Below are 17732 nucleotides of genomic sequence, written 5' to 3'. Positions count from 1 at the left end.
CAGCTGAGTCAACCCTGCTGGGATCTGAACACGTGATTCCAAGGAATCTGGGTCTTTCAAGGCACTGAGCCAGCCCCTCTAACTCACATGAACCCTGCACACACCCACAAGTGCCTGCAGGCACGCAAGCACAGACACAGTCTCTTGGCTCAGCCGCTGCTCCAGCTGGGACAGCCATGGCGGCAGGGGGTGGAAGCCGTAGGACCTGCCTGGCCTTCGGGCAGATCCCATATACTCTGGAATCAGGACCACACCCTGGCCGTGGCACCAGCTCCACCACACCCCTGCTGCTCTGGCAAGGTCAGCAGAGGCCCTGCAGAGAGGCTGCAGCCCCATCAGGCAACCACCTCCCCAAAGGAGATAGATGGTAACCCCTTCCCCACGGCCATCTGGGCCCCTCTCAGCAAACAAAGCCTGAGCTGGCACCAGCTGGGGAGAGAAGGGAGCCCCCGACATCGAGACGCGCCTCATTTAGCAGGATGATTCCCAATAAAGCAGACAGGTGTGGCCTGACAAAAGCCGGCACAATGACGGATGAGCAGAGAGGCGCAGGCCCAGCACTGCTGCTAACAAGGTAATTATGGGCAATTTTACACCAGATTTCGCTGGCCCCGGTGCTCGGCACACACCTGCAGGCACTAAACAGAATTAATGGGAGAGCGCTTTGCTCCCATGCCAGGGGGCTGGGTCACTGGCAACAGGAAGCTGGGGGAAGTGGCGGCAGGAGGCGTCTGCCCTGGCAATGCCCGCAGGTGGTGGATTATTAGAGTGCCGTGGTGCCAGTGGGGAGCGAGCTGGCGTGTTACTACAGGGCCAGCACCCTGAGCCAAGAGCATGCATCATTCCAGTGCTGCCCCGGGGCTTCGGGAAGGCTTTTGGTGAAAGCTCTGCTGACCTTCCAAGCCCATGGGGAGTGCTGGGAGAGATCGTGGCACTGACCGTGACAGCCCCAGCTTGCAGTGGAGAAGGCCTCCCTCCCGAGACCAGCTCCTCCCTTTCAATGCATTTCCTTTTCAAAGTCCTGCCTGGCCCTTGCCCCAAAGCCCATACCAACTCCCTAGGGGGTTGCTGCAAAGCCAAGCCGGCCTAGACTGTCTGCATGCAAGGCAAACCTGGCCTGCTGTTACCTTGGGTCTTGGCTGCTTTATCAGCTGGGTAGATCCCCCTCCCAGTGGTGGGCGCCATTCACTAGACACAAATTTCTCCCCAACCCAGGGGTCAGGGCAGAGATGAGCGCAGGGAAGGGAGAGAATTAAGCAGTAGCCAGCCCTGCCTCAATGCACCCCAGCCAACAGGGACAGCGCCAATCTGGGGAGCAACTTCAGCCAGGCAATCTAGTTCCTAACTACAGCAATGGTCATTCAGGGTTACTAATGACCACCTAGCATTTGCACAGCGCATCTGATCTTCAAAGTGGTCTCCAAACGTCTCCCTGTACAATGAATGATGCTGTTCAGAACAAGTCCTAATTAATCACCACCCACCAAGGCAGAAGCTTGCTTCAGGTCAGCGGTAGAGCTGGTAGCAGAACCCAGGAGTCCTGGCTCCCATTCCTGCACTCTGACTCCCAGGCCACACCGCGTGTTAACTCACAGCAGGCTCAGGGCAATCACATGCCATGATCCAGAATTTATACAACAGTAAAACTGATTTGGGCTTTGGGGTTTCGCTGTTTGCCTGAATTCAATCTCGCCCTCTGCTAACGTCCTGGATCAGGACTCATTAAGGCAGCTGCAGCAGGCGATCAGTTTTGTTCTCCCCTAAATTGGGCTCCGCTGGGGCGGTTGGCGAGATGCGGCTGTTTGTTCGGCACTTTTAAATTACTGTTAAGAGCTGCCCCAGCGTGTTAGATTCCTCCTTCTCTGCGGTGAAACTGACAAGGGCCATGCATGGGGGGAACAACCACCTCGGGTAAGAGATGACACTGCTCACCACGCTACGCAGGAAGGTCACAGCTAAACAAGGCACATGGGAGCGAGAGCTGGCAGGGAGATCAGGGGCTCTCCAGAACCTCCCACCCCCAAATCCCCACCCACCCCAGCTCCAGCCCTGACAAACAACATTGCTCTTCTGCTAATTGGTTTCACAGGGTCCTTTTATGTAAACCAGCAAATGGCTCCTCTGAGCGCAAGCTGCATACTTGCGTCTCAGACCTGCCAGCCAGAGCGGGCGCTGCCGGTGGCAGAGAACGGGGCACAGGCAAGGCCGACTGGCTGGTACATCATTCCTAAGGGCACAGCCTGGCGAGCTCCATACTGGGTCCTTTCTCATTCTAAGCACTTACACACGTGCAAGCTCAGAAGACCACTGTTCACCAGACAGGCTGGAGAGTGAAGATCTGTTTGCAGAGATGCTGGGAGCACAGAATCACCCACCTCCAGTGTCAGGGTCACCACCATCTCCCAGCTAGGAGACAGCTGCCCCTCAAGCTTACTGGCCATAGGGAGAGGGCCCGCGATTCTTCCCATCACAATGCCGCGTCAACACAAACCAACGGCACGTGACCACACAGGGGGCCAGACACTGCCGCGCTGCAACACAATGACTGTGTCCCACAATACCAAATACACAGAGGTGTCCTCTGGGATCCCTCCGCCCCATGCTCTTATCCCAGGACCCTCCTTGCATCTTCCTCAGGCTGGATGTCCTCTCAGTGCAGGAGTCACTGAGCACAGCAGGGTGCACTCCTGACTGCGCTCCCAGTCCCCGAAGGCGTTTGATTCTAGCTCTGCTTTGTATTGTGGGGATGTTCTGTATTAAACAATTGCAGCACCCAGGCAGGCTCCACCATCACCATGCAGCACACACAGCTTTGTGTAACTCCACCCAGCAGCTGAACACAACAGAACAACTACCGCTGACCCTCTAACCAGAGGCCCGAATGAAGGTCAGCATGCGCTGCAAGGGCAGATAATGATTGCGCATTGATTTATTTATGCAGGACCTACAACTACTGTGGCAATTTCTTAATTTATTTTTAATGGTTTTGGGACAGAGACCGATATCAGGACCAGACGGTGGCCATTAACTGGACACAGCTTGTAGCCAGCCCATGCCGCGTCCGATGCATTCAGTGTGAAAGGCGGAAGCCCCAATTCAGTCAGTCGGTCACTGAGTCCCTGAAGAAACCCCCCAAAGTCAGGGCCCTGGTGGAGAGAGCAGCCAGCCTGCAGGAGCAGGGAGCCCCTCCTCCGTGGAAACTGGGCAGCATGAAGAGGAATGTTAAGAGCCAGATTCCAGCACTCCCAGATTTTCCAAAGCCCCTTGTTTGGGCGCCAAACAGGAGCTGAGCTCTTTGCGATCTCTGCCCCAGCTGTGGGCGCAGACTCCTTTTGAGAATCCCAGCTTCACTGGTTACCCCTGTGCCCCTGAGGGGAGTTCTAGCTATGGTGACTCCGCCGAGGGCTGGGGTATTTTTAAAGCGTCCCAGAACAGCCCCGAGATGCTTGTCCTTGGGATTCAGCCAGGTGGAGTCACCTGTACCAAAGATGTTCAACAAGCCGATCCCCATTAGCCACAGCTGGGTTTCCCATACAGAACATCCGCATCACTCCCACCTACTCGCTAAGCCAACACCCCAGCAGCCTGTCAGTGTGCAGCCCCACCTATGAAGAGCCTGGCCTGAGTGTTGGAAGGCCCTGTTGCAAGCCGCCGCCCCCCACCCTCCCTTGGGAGCTCCAGCTCTGACAGGAATCCAGGCGCTTCTAACAGCTGCGGCAGCAGAGAGGGAAGCAGAGAAAGCGCTACGCCACTGGCCTGCGCGATCGATCGCTGCTCCCACCACGCCGAGCACACAGGGACAGCCCACTTTCTGCACACAGGTCCTGGCCCAGAGGGCAGAAGCAGCTGGGTTGGCTGCCATTTAAAGCAAACAGCCCTTTAGAAGCACTTTCAGGTTTCTGACCCTGAAGTTTGACAGTGCTGGCTGGGACAGGGCAAGTGAGAGGCTAGCTTCTTCCCAATACAGCTCTGCCAAGGAACCCCACTTCCCACCTGCAGCGCTCCCAGCATTTCACGCATGGCTCCCATTCCCTTCTCAGCGGTGCCAGTGCCACTCCATCCTGACCTGCCTCAGCCCCTGCGGCCCACTAACAACTCTGCCAATGCACCTCACTCCTGACTCACTACGATCCCAGCTCTCCTAGTCCCTGCCTCCCTCCACACACCTCTGGCAACACCCCTCCATCCCGACCAGCAGCATCTACTGCCCCTTACGCCCTGGATCTCTCTGCAACAGGGGTCGCTAACCAGGTGTGAGGCGACTTTGCGCTGTGCGTGGATCGATGCCCACTGGGGAAGGGGATATCAGACTCACTTGATTTGGGACTTACATGGTCTGAACTACATGGCACCCAGAGGTGTGAGGCAAAGACACCAAACCCCAGTGCCCCCACCTCACACACACCGTCCCCACGAGGAGGAGGCTGAGTGTCTAATGGTCTCAGCATCAGATTGGGAGTCAGGAGAACTGGCTCTATCCCAGCTCTGCCACTGATTCACTGTCTGACCCTGGGCAAGACACTGCCCCTCTCTGTGCCTCAGTTTCCCCATCTATAATACAAGGATAACACTACAGACCCAACGTAAGGGGGGCTGACAGGCTGAATCCATTAATGCTTGCTAAACACGGAGGGGTCCTGAGACGGACAGCGACGGAGGGGACTGTGGGCACAGCTGCAATGCTCCCTGCATTCTGGGGTTCTAGAGCCAAGTGCACCCCATGGGGTGGGGGAGTGAGCCCCCCCCAACACAGTACATGTCTCCAAGGCAGCAATGCTGTGCCTGCCACCTCCCATGTCACAGCCTTCCCCTGAACCATGCGCAGTTTGCTCCCTGCATTCATCTGGACTGAATTCAACACACAAACGTTCGCTGACCCCAGCCACCGCTCTTCTCCTCCTGGCCAGGGAGACGTCAAAAGCAGGGTCCCCCAACCCCATCGCATCCAGGATGCACCAGGCTGCATACCTACCACACAGCCTGCTGCTATGAATTCAGGGCACTGCTCGCAAAGTGGGGTTTGCAGAGGAGATGGGGGAAGGTCTGCGCAGGTGGGTGACAGATTTCATGCTGGGGGGCTGAGAGATGGGGCAGCATGTGCCATCCTGCTGCCACTGACGCCAATGGGAATGCTGCCACTGACTTCAGTGGCTGCAAGATGAGGCCCAGCATGAGATCAGAACTGACCTCAGGGTAGCTCCACGTAAGGTGTCAGCTGATCTCCCGGATGAACTCGCTGTCTCTCACTCAGAAGCCTACAACATCTGTTGAGTCAGTATGAAGGGATGGATACAGCCACAAGCGTGGCTGAGAGCTCGTTTGGTTTAGAATATCCGCAGGTTCAACCATCACTGGGATCCACGGGCTGCCACCATCCAATTCTTAACGTCTCAGCCATTTTGGGGTTTTTTACACCTGTGACCTCATGAATTACAACCGTGTGACAGGAAGGACTTCTAGCTACTAGTACATAACCAACACTTTGGCCCTTCCAGCACCTACTAATCCAAGGAGCTCACCATCCTGTAAAGACAGTAACAAAGCTTCCTAATCCCTTTAGGAAGCAGGTCCCTATCATTAGTCTCATTTTACACATGGGGAAACTGAGGCACACAGAGGTCTCCGAACATTTTCAGAAGTGTCTGCTAATTCTGGATGCCTTAGTTACTGGGGACCCAATGTGGGACAACTTGGGCTTCATTTGCACGTGCTGCTCCCACTGACTTTGGAGTGGCAGGAGCAAAACACTTCTGGAAAACCAGGCCCTCGCTGTCGCAAGCTGCACATCCAAAACCAGTGGCCCCTTTTGAAAATGTTGGCCAAGTGACTCGCCCAAGGTCGCAGAGTGAGTCACTGGCACAGGCAAGAAAGTGACTCCCAGGCCTGTGGCATCTGGGTTCTCATGGCTGGGCGTCTCAGCACCAGACTGGCCTCGTGTGATTCTAGAAGCACCAGTCACCAGGTCACCTTATAACAGAACTGCCAGGCCTTGAAGTGTCCGTCCCTAGAAGGCTATGCTGGGGTCCTCCCTGACTGCCAAATCCAAGAAGAAGGGGCTCGGCTGGAGACCTGTTGGTGCACTAGCTTGAGACAGCAGGGAACTCCTGCTGGATAGATGATGGGGTGCGTTTTCAGGCCAGGACTGATAGCGTGTGTTTGCTTTAGCTGATGAGGAAGGCAGCGCGCAGGGTGCGGGAGACGACAGGGAGCAAGGCAGGTTTCAATGCTCCTTCCTCTGTGTCGCTCCTCCCCCCACCCAGAGATCGCTAACACTCGGCGGATCTACCCTTCCTGGACTTCATCCTTCCTGCACGTCCCGCTCAGCCGGAGGCAGTGACGTTAGATGGGCCCCTTCCCTTTCGTAGGCCAAACCCAGCCCTAATGCAGCCAGGTGCCTCTCCCGATGACTTCACCAGGAAATGCACCTGCTTGGGGACCTGAGGAATTTGATCCCCTCTGTCTAATCAGTAGCACTCTGTTTCTAGCCGCTTCCACTGTCTGCTCTCAGATAATAGCCCCAGGCTGTAAGGCTGGAGTATGCAATGCCACAGAGAGCAGCCCCTGCTCTCCGCAGCCCCTGCGCAATATGTCATCGATGTTTATGCATCATACAAATCTTTCCATTCACATTACATTGTATAACGCTCTTTTTTAAAAGCCTTTAAGATTGGGGCAGGAACTATTTGACCGAATCCCCTGAGCCCCCTTCCATCACTAGGAGAGCACAGCTGTGAGGAGGGACTAACCCCGCCCAGCCCAGGGACTGTGGGATTTCTCTGTGGTGGGCTCATAAGAACAAAGGGGTTATTTACTGGACGGGCCACTGGTTCCTCCAATGTGACATCGCATGAGGTCTCACCAGGGAGACTGCTGTCCTAGATTTCTGTAATGTTAGCAGAAGTTTTGGAAGAGCCATTAATCCTCATGCTTCGGGGTTGAATGGCTCTCACTGTTGCGGGCTAGGAAGGTTCTTGCACCTTCCTCTGAAGCATCTGGTGCTGGGCACTGCTAGAGATAGGACACTGGACTGGATGGTCCCTGTCTCAGAGCCAGCATGGCAATTCCTATGTGATTTAAACCTCAGCACTAAGGGGTGATAGGAAAACACTCGTATACCTAGAACAAGGGCGTCATTTGGACTGGAAGGGCCCTTTCGTCATGCCCACAATATGGAACAACGTGTCTAGTGGTCAGAGCTGAGGATGGTATCAGAAGCCCTTCCGCCAGTTCCACAGCTGACTCACTGCAGGACCCTGTCATTCCCCTGCTCTGCGCCTCAGTTTCCTTGGTAAAGGAGAAATAACGGTCCTTACCCACTTCCATAAAGTGCTTGCACCAGGCCCCAAGAGTGGAAAGTGATGGGTCAGACCAGCTCCCAGAGCTGAAAGTCTCCCAGACTCTGTGGTTCAGCCCATCTCTGCGATAGGACGGACACAATGATCTTAATCATTATTATGTCTCACCATGAATTTGAAACAAAATCCCAGGGGATGGGTGACAAGCAGGCATTGTCAGGGCAGGGTTTGGGGTTCCCACCCATTGCCGTGAATGGCAGAATGGGCCTGCAGTGAAATTACCCTTCTCAGCCACGCCAGCACAACTATCACCACAGTGCCAATAACCAGCACGAGCTGAGTGACTTTGGGGAACAGGAGAGGCACAACTCTCATTTCCAGCCTTCATCTGATAGGACACAGAGACCCAAATAGATTAGACACTGTGCTGAGACTTTGGTAATTAACACCGTCAAGGCCTGCCTGGCCCGGAATCCATGGGTAAATAGAACACATCAAATAGAATTACCCACCAATCCCTCCTAATGCACTTGGAGCTTGGCCCAACAGACATGTTAACATTAATATACACAATCTTATTAACTGAAGGTCATAAAAGCTGTCACAGACCACAGATGATGAACTACCACTCCCCGGGGCCAGGGAAGAGGGGGGAAAAAGAACCCAGACCCACAGCTTGCCCAGGAGTCCACCACACAGGCATCCAAAGAAACCTAGGGATACGTGAGAAAGGTGAGCACCTCGGGGTGTGAAAGCACCCAGAGAGAGAGAGGCTATTAGCCTGAAAAGCGGAAGACGGAATAACAACCAAACAATCCATGATACCAAGGCCGTGTCTACACTACAGCAACTATCACAGCATAGTTACAGTGCCACAGCCACGCCGGCATAGCCCTGTCACATACGACGGCCTGTGCTGAAGGAAGGGGAACACCACCTCCAGAAGCAACACTAGCTAAATCAACAGGAGGATTCTTCCATCCACCTCGCTGTCTCTACCTTGGGGGAAGGACAGCATAGCTTAGCTGCTCAAGGAGGGAGGATTTTTCACTCCTGAGCGACACAGCTATGCCGACCTACATTTCAAGCGCAGACCAGGCCTAAGAACCTGCCATCTGAGGATCCCAAAGCACATGGCCGGAATTAACTAATCCGTTATGCAGGATCGTCGTCACATTTTACAGAGAGGGGGAACCGGGGCACAGAGCAAGGGTGTGACTGCCCGAGGTCACACACAAGTCAGTGGCAGAGCCAGGAACAGAATCCCAGAGTCCTGGCTCCCAGTCCCTTGCTCTAATCCTCTCAACTGCTCACCCCCCTCTGTAGAGAAGATGTGACATCCTCACCCCCATTGCGTGGGAAGGCTGGCTCTGCGTCCTGCTGGCCCTTGGGCGTCAAGGGATGAGCAGCAAGAGGTGAGAAAGGAATTCAGGTTTCGTGTGTCAGAACAAAGGAGAGCAGAGTGACATAGGGAGAGCCGGGGAGATCCCAGCCAGGAAAGCCAATAGTGCTGCCAGGGAATCCCCCAGGTCTAAGAGTCAGCATCACCAGGGGGCAGGGAGCAACTGGAATGTGCTGACTGGACCCAAGCAGGACAGTGCGTAGGACTAACTAGGTGAGAGAGGCACTCTGCCTCAGTGCCACCCTCCGCATGTCCCCTGCTCTGCACTCTGCTGGCTCTGCTCTGCTTGACGCTCACTCTGCCTCCTTCTCACGCTCTACTCCCCTCCTCGGGCCGCCCTGGCCCCAGTACATCTGCCCCGCAGCCTCCCTCTCCAAACCCCCTTCAACCAGCACTTCCTGCCCCATCTCCCCTCAGACGTTCTCCGCTCTCGCACCTGGCGGGAGAACATCTGACGCCAAACCAACCCTGGGAAATGGTGTATGAACAACCACTCCCTGGGAGATCCTCCCTGCCCTGAGAGCTGCCGATCCACTCCCCGTGCCGGCTCAGTGTCTCCTGCTCCCCTCTCAGCCACGCCCCCGTGTTACCCACCTTCTTTAGACTCTAAACTCTTCAGGGGAGGGAGCTTGGCTCCTTAATTATCTGTACAGCACCATGCACGCCAATGGCACTTGATCTGCCACAACAGCAGGCTGGCTAGCCCCCTGCAGCCACGGCAGTGCAAGACTGCCCCCGGCGGTGTGTTCCCCAGCACTCTATTCAGCAGGCGTGTGCGTACCCAGCCCCAGCCCAGACATACCTTGATGATCTTGGGGTCTGTACAGCGGCTGTTGCCATTGCTGGCGTGCATCCAGCTGCTCTCGTAGGCCAGGCAGTGCTGCCGCAGGGAGCACCTCTTCTCCGTCACGCACCAGCCGCACTCGAAGCGTGGATCTGCCTTGAGACAGAGGCCACAGCTTTCCCGCAGGGCTGAGCACTTGTACAGGTGAGCTGCAAGGGAAGGCAGAGGGGCTTCAGGTCATTTGTGCTGGCTGACAGCCCTAGAGACCGGAGGCCTCTGCTCATACCCAGAACAGGTACCACAAGGGCCAGGGGAGGGCAAGCGTCTCACATACACCGGTCCTACCAGTGTCCCTCATTCCCAGCCTGCAGGCCGCCCACCTCTGGGGGAGAGAGGGGAGTTTGGTATCCATAGGTACATTTGACCCCCAGCCTCCGTGCAGAGCTTGGCAGGGGGAAATTGCATTGATGTTTTTTACGATGAGGGCCCCTGTCCACCAGGAGCTGGGCTGAGACCCACTGGCTCGTTTCACAGGGGCCAACCAAATGCCTGGGAACGGCTAAGAACTTGGGATCTGCGCTGAGCAGACGGCCTGGAGTGCAGTGCTCCACAGAGGACAGGCTTCTGGAATAAAAACATCTCGCTTAGGGGAGTGGCTGGCGCGAGGGGCTGAGAATGGGATATGGAGAGCCACCCCACTAGGGCGCTGGCTCTAATCAAGCCCCAGCTGGAGGCTGAGGGACTGGATGGCTGGGAGGCTTACAAGCGGGCTGCGGAGACGGATCACGCACATCCTCTGCTTACCCTGGATGTTCTGGGGGTTGTCGATGACAAAGTTTCCATTCCACACCACGGACAGGTTCACAGGCAGGTCGCTGATGTCATTCCCTTCGTAGAAATACTGCAAGGGGAAACACAAGAAAGCAGAGCCCCTTTGTCAGAGACAGGGAGGGAAGCCAGACATGCCTTGATGGATGAAGAGAGGCCCGGGAATCTCTCTGCTAATTTCCCTAGTGGGAGCCCGGAGAAGGAAAGAGACTTGGCTCAAACTGATCGGGCCAGCAGGGGCGAGTCTGGCCCTGCACGTGCCTTTGTGCCACAGCGACTGGGCAGCCGACGGACTGGCAGAGCCCTCATGCCCAAAGGCCTTGACTAACAAAGAAAGAAATGTCATTCAAACCAAGGGTTTCGCACAGGCAACAAGCCCCATTCATCAAACAGGTCCCAGAGCCAGCCAGAAACTGTCCCTGCCCGGAAAGCAAGGCTCAGAAAATGCCCCAGTGGCTAGAAGAGGGGCCGGGGCGATGCCTGGTGGGCTTTGCTGCATGCTAAGGGGAAGCATTCCGGCGTCACAGGGAGCAGGATTCCTCATGGTACCGCGAGGTTAAGTGGGCCCACGCCCACGGATCCCAGCACAATGAGGACAGGAAGTGGGGGAGCCCGAGAGCCCTCTGGGACACTGAGCTCATAAACAACATGCCACCAGAGCCGACGCCAGCAGGATGGGACCACGCTGTACAGAGCTTGCTTGGCAGTGGCTCTCAGCGAGACCCATTCCCTACTAACACTCTTGCCCTTCTCCAGCGCCTCCCAGCGCACAACCATGAGCCAGCTACCCCCGGCGTGCCCCCCCACTTCCCCCCAGAGATAGGAGAGGCGAACTGCTTTCAGTACACACACAAGAGCCTCTCCTTGCCCCCGTGCAGGGTGCTGCGGGCCAGGACGACTAGCCCCATCTCATGGGTGCGGCGCTGAGGCGCTGCGACGGGAAGGGACTCATCCACAGCTTCACCGATACAGGGGAATTTGGTATGTTCTCATCCCAGTTAGAGGCGCCTAGCACTGATTGGGCAACTTCCCGTTCCCTGTACCTCAGTCCTAAGCAAAGACACCCACTGCTGTTCCCATCCCGACCCCCCCAGCTCTGCCAATGCCCAGCCATCCTGACTCACAGCACCACTGCTATTCTGGTCTGGTGACCCTCCCCGTGCTGCTGATGCCCATCACTCCTAACCTGCAATCCCCCTCCCTGCTATTGCAGACCTGGGCCCCCTCACTGCTCTAACAACCCGCCGCAATCCTGACCCTTCGATGGTGTGGACAAGCAATTCTTAGGGACGAGGGCAAGCCAAACCCGGGAGCGTAGCGACGTGTCTCTCTGGGGGCAGTGAAAGGCCGGATTGGACCCTGCTTTCTGCAGCTTCAACACTCCCACCAGCTCACAAAACAAAACCATAAGACAATCTTCACCAGAGCAGTTCCTGCAGCCCAGAAACAGGGCCATTCTGGGAATGATATGGGGGGAAACTGCTTAGATTAATTATCCTTCAGTCCTCATAATACACAGGCTCGGTCTGCAGCCAGAGGAAGGAGTAAATATTTTCCCCTGGTGGCCCATTTAAATGGAACAATTGTGCTGCCCGCACCTCGGCAGAGATCAGAGCTCTCTTTCTGTCCTCTGCAAAGCACAAGTGGTGCTGGATTGTACCTTCAGTCGAGCACAACCCCCCACCCGGGCTTGGATCACAAAGCCCAAGGAACACAAGCCAGGCTTGAGCTCTGGGGAGGCAAGCTGGGGGCCGGGGATGGAAACCAGAGATCAGAGCTCCAGCAAACTGCTCGTGCTGCCCCTATGTCTCCTCCCCACCAGCACTGTCTACCTTGCGTCTAACCTGAGTCAAACTCCAGGCAGCCCCATCAATAGTCCCTCCACAGCCCCTGCACGCAGGCAGAGGATGAATCGATACAGAGACAGGAAGGCAGTCGGAACCTTCCCTGACAGCTAATGACCTCCTCCGGCGAGAGATTCTCCGCTTCTCTCTGGAGAAAATGACAGGTGTGTCAGGAGAGATTAAATGAATGATTCATGGCTTGCTGGAGTTTGTTAGGAAGCCGTGGACGCTGCGGCATTGGCTCAGACCCCATCTCAAACCCATGCCAGTTACTCTGCTACCCAGCTTCAAAGACTGGGCGTGATGATGGAAGGAGCTGGGTCCCCTCTCATGCAGGTTGCACTTCCCACTGTCTGGGCCATACCTTCTTTCAACACGAGTTCAGAGGAAATTGAAGCAACACATTTCCCCTTGCAGCCCTCAGATGGGACCAAACAGATACCCGTACCTGGGGTGAGAGTGGCCCTTGCCTGCCAGGAAGCCAGTAACACCACAAAGCAAACGAGCACCCCTTTCCCTGTTCCCTCTGCAATCCCTTGCTCCAGCTAAATTAAACAGCACATTATATTGGATATGGAACTTTTCATGCAAGAATCTCAGAGCTCTCTACTAATGGGGAAACTGAGGCAGACAGCGAGGCGGGAGAAGGTGTCACCTGAGTTCAGACAGAGAGTCAGTGGTAGAGCTGGGAATAGAACCCAGGCGTCCTGAGTACCAATCCTGCGCTCCAGCCACTAGGATTCTGCCCCAGCTGCATGAAGCAGCAGCAGCAGGCTGAACTACAGCTTGGGTGCCAGAGGCATGAGTCCAGCTGTGACAGAACAAACCCGGCTCCCTGCAGGCGGGAGAGTCAGCCCCATGAAGCTACCCCTTGCCTTTGGGTGCACTGGAGGCTCTGCCCTGAAGAGCCGCAGGGTGGAGCCAGAGTCGAGGAGTTATTGAGACTCCTGCTAGCCGTCAGGGTCAGGCGCCGTGGGGTCACACAATAGCTGGGTGCACAGATAAGGGAGAGGGTTTGACCTGCCTTTTTACAGACAAGTAAGCATGTACCTCAAACTAAACACACACACCAGGAAAGGTTAGACTCTTCAGTGGTAAATGGACTGGCTCCCGTATTACTTTCTGAGCAAGGAACTTCCAGGGAAGACCTGGAAATCCTGCATCCTGCCTGCCCCTCCATGGACACCAAAGATCCATAGGGCCTCCTAGAAGAGGCGGATTTCACCCTGCAGTGTCTAGCCATTTGTTCCCTACTGCAATGTTGCTGTGCACCTGTTTGCATTTGCAACCTCCCCCAGAGGTGCCTGCCTTTCCGTGGTGTTGCATGTATACCAGTCTGTGCACAGGTGCACTTTGGGATCTTTCAGGGGGGAAGGTGCTCCAGGAATAAGATACTAGCAGCCTGTACATCCACCAGAGCACAATCGAGGGGTTAAAACTCAGAATGGAACATAGGGAAAGAAACGTGGCAAGGGGACGTTTTTCGTACTCACGTCAGACTGTCTTACTCTGTGCCGGCGTGCACTACGGCTGAGCTGCCTGTCGGAGCAGTGGGAGAGTGGGGCTTGGGATGGTGACAGCTCCTGCAGCAAACCCCCACTAGCTAGAAGGGGGGCATATTCCTTGGCCTTTCTCAATGGGACCAAGAGCACAGGTGAGCAGGACGGTAACCATTACCAAGGCTGTACTGGCATGCAGCCAGACCTGAGTGTGGGATGATCTCTGTGCCGGTGTTTGATCCCTGATCAGTGTAAAATCAGAGGGACGTCTGGGCTCCATCCCCTACGTTCATGGGGGTAGGCAGGAGGATTGGCTGCTCTCCAGGGCTTCTTTCTGCCTGAGCCAGAGAACTGGATTGCACCCAGGCCCCTGCCCCATTGCTGGAGCATCCAGAAGAGATGGGGGCCTTCCCCTCCTCTGAACTGGAGCACTGTGGTTATTGGGATGTCTCTCCTTTAACCCAGCCGGCGGGCTGAAGAGCTATGCCAGTGCCCTGCTGGGGATTGGCCAGGAGGGAGCACCCCAGCATCTCATCAGAAACCAACTGCCCCACAAAGCCAGAAAGCCCTGGTGGCTCACCTCTTCCACCCTTCCCACATGGCGGCTCAGAGCAGGAAATGCACTAGCCCCAATGCTGGCTCATACCCATGGCTCTGTTTTATCACAGCCATTCCCCTCTTTTCCAGGCTCCCAAAAGCCAGAAAGCAGCACTGAGTTGCTGAGCAGAAGATGGGCCAAATACACCCTGTTCCAAAGCCAAGGCAGCAGCAGGTGACAGATGCAGCAGTACTTGGGGTCATTCTGGTCTCATTGTACAGCCTCCCCCACCAGCCTTGGGCCACACCACAGGTTACAATCCACCCTTGGAATCAAAGGAAACCAGCAGCTGGTGGGTCCCTGAAGGGAAACACAAGACTGCCCCCGCTAATAATGCAAATCACACACACATCCCGTTAATCCCAAAAGAGCCAAAACCCTTTATAACAATGGGACAGATTCTGTCTTCACTTGCACCCCTGCAGTATGAGTTTGACAGAACAGCACAGGCATACTTGCAAGCCCTCTACATGCGGGAATCACTCTACCCACTAGTGAAATGCAGCCACCTCTGGGGTGGAGTGCAGCCGCCATTCAGTGGTGCACAGCTGTTTATGACAGGAAATGAAGAAGAATGACACATCCAATTGAAACTACCGCTGGGCCATTCGTAACCATAAACCACCCAAGAGTTCTATTTTCCAGCTCAGCTCGAAGCCAACCTCTTCAGCAGAACAGCACTGCCCCCATCAAACCACAACTAAAGCGCAGCTCCAGCACAGAGCCACATGCAGCTGAGTCAGCACCACCACACGAGGTGTTCCTTGGCCATCTCCCATCCAGCCCTCCTTGGCATATTATAGCTGATGAAGGCCTTTCATGTGTGACCTCCACAGGCCTTCCCCACCGGGCCCAGAATGACACACAGCAGAAGGAGGTGGGAGGTCAGATCTTAGTAGGTGTATCCTCTCTTCCATCCTACCTCTGCCTCAGTAGGTGGGCAGATCCTGAAGGAGCTTCTAAGAGGGACAAGCTACAAGGCTGGTCAGGATCAGATGGTCAAGGTCAGATGCACATTAACGAGTGGAGACCGTCAATCGGCAGCCTCGGGAAATGGGAGGCAGGGAAGGGGCAATGGATCAGGATTTAGCTGGGATGAGCAGCGTGGCAGCCTAAGTGAAATTGGCATTTTCAATTTGTACTCTGACATGTCTCATTTGGGGCCCTGGTATCTCGGGAAGGCATCCAGCCTGCAGCTGTCCGAAACACTTATTTGCATCTCTCTGCCCCAGCTCCTTTTGGAAATGAGCTCCTTTTGGGTGGGAGGATGGGAAGAGAAGAGAAATGATTAACCTTTATGCGGCATCCCTGGAGACAGCAATGGGCACACATGGGGGGAGGAGGAGAGGGGAAGTCCGACAGACCCAACAGGCTGCGTATCTGCCTCTGAAAGCACAGGCTTCCCCACTCAGCTCTGGGAATCCTGGAGCAAGTGTGCTGAACATACACTGGCATATGGCCCGGGCAAGGAAGGCTGCATTGGATGGGAGACTCGCTGTCTGAGCACAGCAAAGTGCAAGGTGAAATGGAAACAAATGGCTGGAAGGATCGAAGAGCTGCACACACTGCCGGCACTGGCTCTGCAGGATTTATGAATGATCATGGTGACAGTTCTGCCCTGCTTCTGACGTTCACGTCAATAACGTATTGCCTTCGCTACCGAGATAAGCCAAAGCCATGGAACTCAGATCCTGATAACAAACACCCCCAGCTCTACAGGAGATTTGGAGCCAGGGCTTCAGTTGAGCCCTTTATGTAGAAGGGCACCGTTGGTATGAAGTCCAGATTTCGAATCCCTTGGAAGATCAGGAGTCTTCACATCAAACCCATCTCTAATTCCTAACACACAGTGTGATCAATCAGGAATCTGTCTGCACAACTGATGAATTCTGTGAGATGATGAGCCCTATGTGTCCGTGTCAGGTTGCAAACTCCATTGTGAATGAGCAGCCTTTTGCCTTCTCCATGGTGTGTTTGCCTCCAGGCTGGGTTGAGGTTCCAAAGGCTGGTGGCAACAGAAGATAGCTGACTGAGTACTTGACCTTCTGAAATCTATTCACTGTAGACAGAAGACTGGTCCATGCCCAGAAGAACTGGTTTAGGAGGTGGGGAGGTCACCTTGACAACGAAGTCACCTCGTAGGGGTTTGTGTTCATGTGGGGAAGCTGGCAAGGATGACATCTGTTGAAGGGGGGCTAACGGTTTTAAAAGGACAGAGGCTGGTCTGAGGACCATTTTCTCCAGTCCATAAGGGAGAGGCCACTCACCACGTAACAGCCTGCATGAGGCAGGATCATCCTACGTGCACAGAGATGTTTCCCCAAGGGCTCACAAGAGAAGAGTAGGATAAGAAGTGAGGGACATAGCGAGTTCTGCTGTGTATTGTTTTGTACCATCTGCACTCTCCTGTGCTTTACATGATTAAGAATAGAAGAGCATCAAGCAGTTACACTGAGCAAAGTGTATGCGTACCGGCTGCTTCACAACTGCTGTGTGCCCCTGGGAGAGAAACTGGAAACCAGACGCTTCACCCCTTTGGGGTGGAGTTCTGAGACGGGGCGTCTTTGAGTAAGGGGCAGTCTGAAGTGTCAACGCTGCACCTAGAGGGACTGGGGGCAGGAGAGGGTTCCAACATTTAGAGGAGGGTGCCACATAGAAGGTTGGCACCCTGAGAGTGTGCCTAGAGACCCTGAGATTGGGGCAGTGGATGGACGCCATTCAGGATCCAGAGCTTGAAACACCCCAGGGATCCAGAGTGGCAGAGGCTTGGATTCCCCTCACAGCCATCCTAGTGTGTGGCCAGGAAGGGGGCTCGCTAGCATCTGTGACGCGCAGCACAACTTGAAGGATCCCACAGCACCCTGCCAGTGCCACTGAAATGCAGCCCTTTCTGGCATGGAGAGGGGCAGCCCCTGGCACACACCCCAATCTTTTGGCCTAGTGATCAAGGAAAAGTGCTGTGGTATCCTTAACGCCCCCTCCAGAGCAGACAGCACCTGGATTATTAAGGTCTTGTCTTAAACACACATGCAGCAAACTGCATGGAACTGAATCTACAGCACCAGCGGAGGTCCAGGGGCCACCACTGCCAGGATTCTCGGCTGGGGGTCCAGGAGTGGGTGTTTCTTCCCAATCCCAAAGCCAGCGCCAGTGTAAGCCAAGAGACTGACTCCAAATTCCCTGCACTTCGCTCTAGACCGCCTTGCCTCCCAAACACAGAGATCACAGAGCAGCACAAAGCTCACTTAGCAAAGCAATGCTGAAGGGGCCAGAATCCAGAGACTGACACACAGTGCTGCAGCGGGTATGAGGTACAGCGGTCCACTACGCCCCTGCTATGTTCCACGGATGGCATCAGGCCACCCGGGAAACGCACCGCTGTGTTCAGAAACGGACGTCGGCTATTCCTGCAAGTGGGAAGATAAGAGCTGGCTGCCCCAGCTGGTCCTTTCGATGGTCACTTAGCTGGCCAGCCCAGCAGC

The 17732-nt window shown here is 55.2% G+C and overlaps 1 protein-coding gene across 1 annotated transcript in view; it reads right to left on the bottom strand.

The window, feature by feature from the left end:
• PLXNA1 (plexin A1) overlaps positions 1-17732 on the bottom strand; it is a 253854-nt gene that overhangs the window by 56563 nt on the left and 179559 nt on the right. The window contains exons 11-12 of the mRNA XM_067544295.1: positions 10286-10382; positions 9500-9690 (exon numbers count right to left, since the gene is read on the bottom strand). Of these exons, the coding sequence (XP_067400396.1) occupies positions 9500-9690; positions 10286-10382 (288 nt within the window). The remainder of the gene's footprint in view (positions 1-9499; positions 9691-10285; positions 10383-17732) is intronic.

The sequence above is a fragment of the Emydura macquarii genome, unplaced genomic scaffold (genome assembly GCF_026122565.2).
Source record: "Emydura macquarii macquarii isolate MOO-44397 ecotype Brisbane River unplaced genomic scaffold, CSIRO-AGI_Emac_v2 contig_968, whole genome shotgun sequence".
NCBI classification, from domain to species: domain Eukaryota; kingdom Metazoa; phylum Chordata; order Testudines; family Chelidae; genus Emydura; species Emydura macquarii.
Note: the sequence above shows the minus strand (reverse complement) of the source record. Positions and strands in the feature narration are given on the sequence as shown.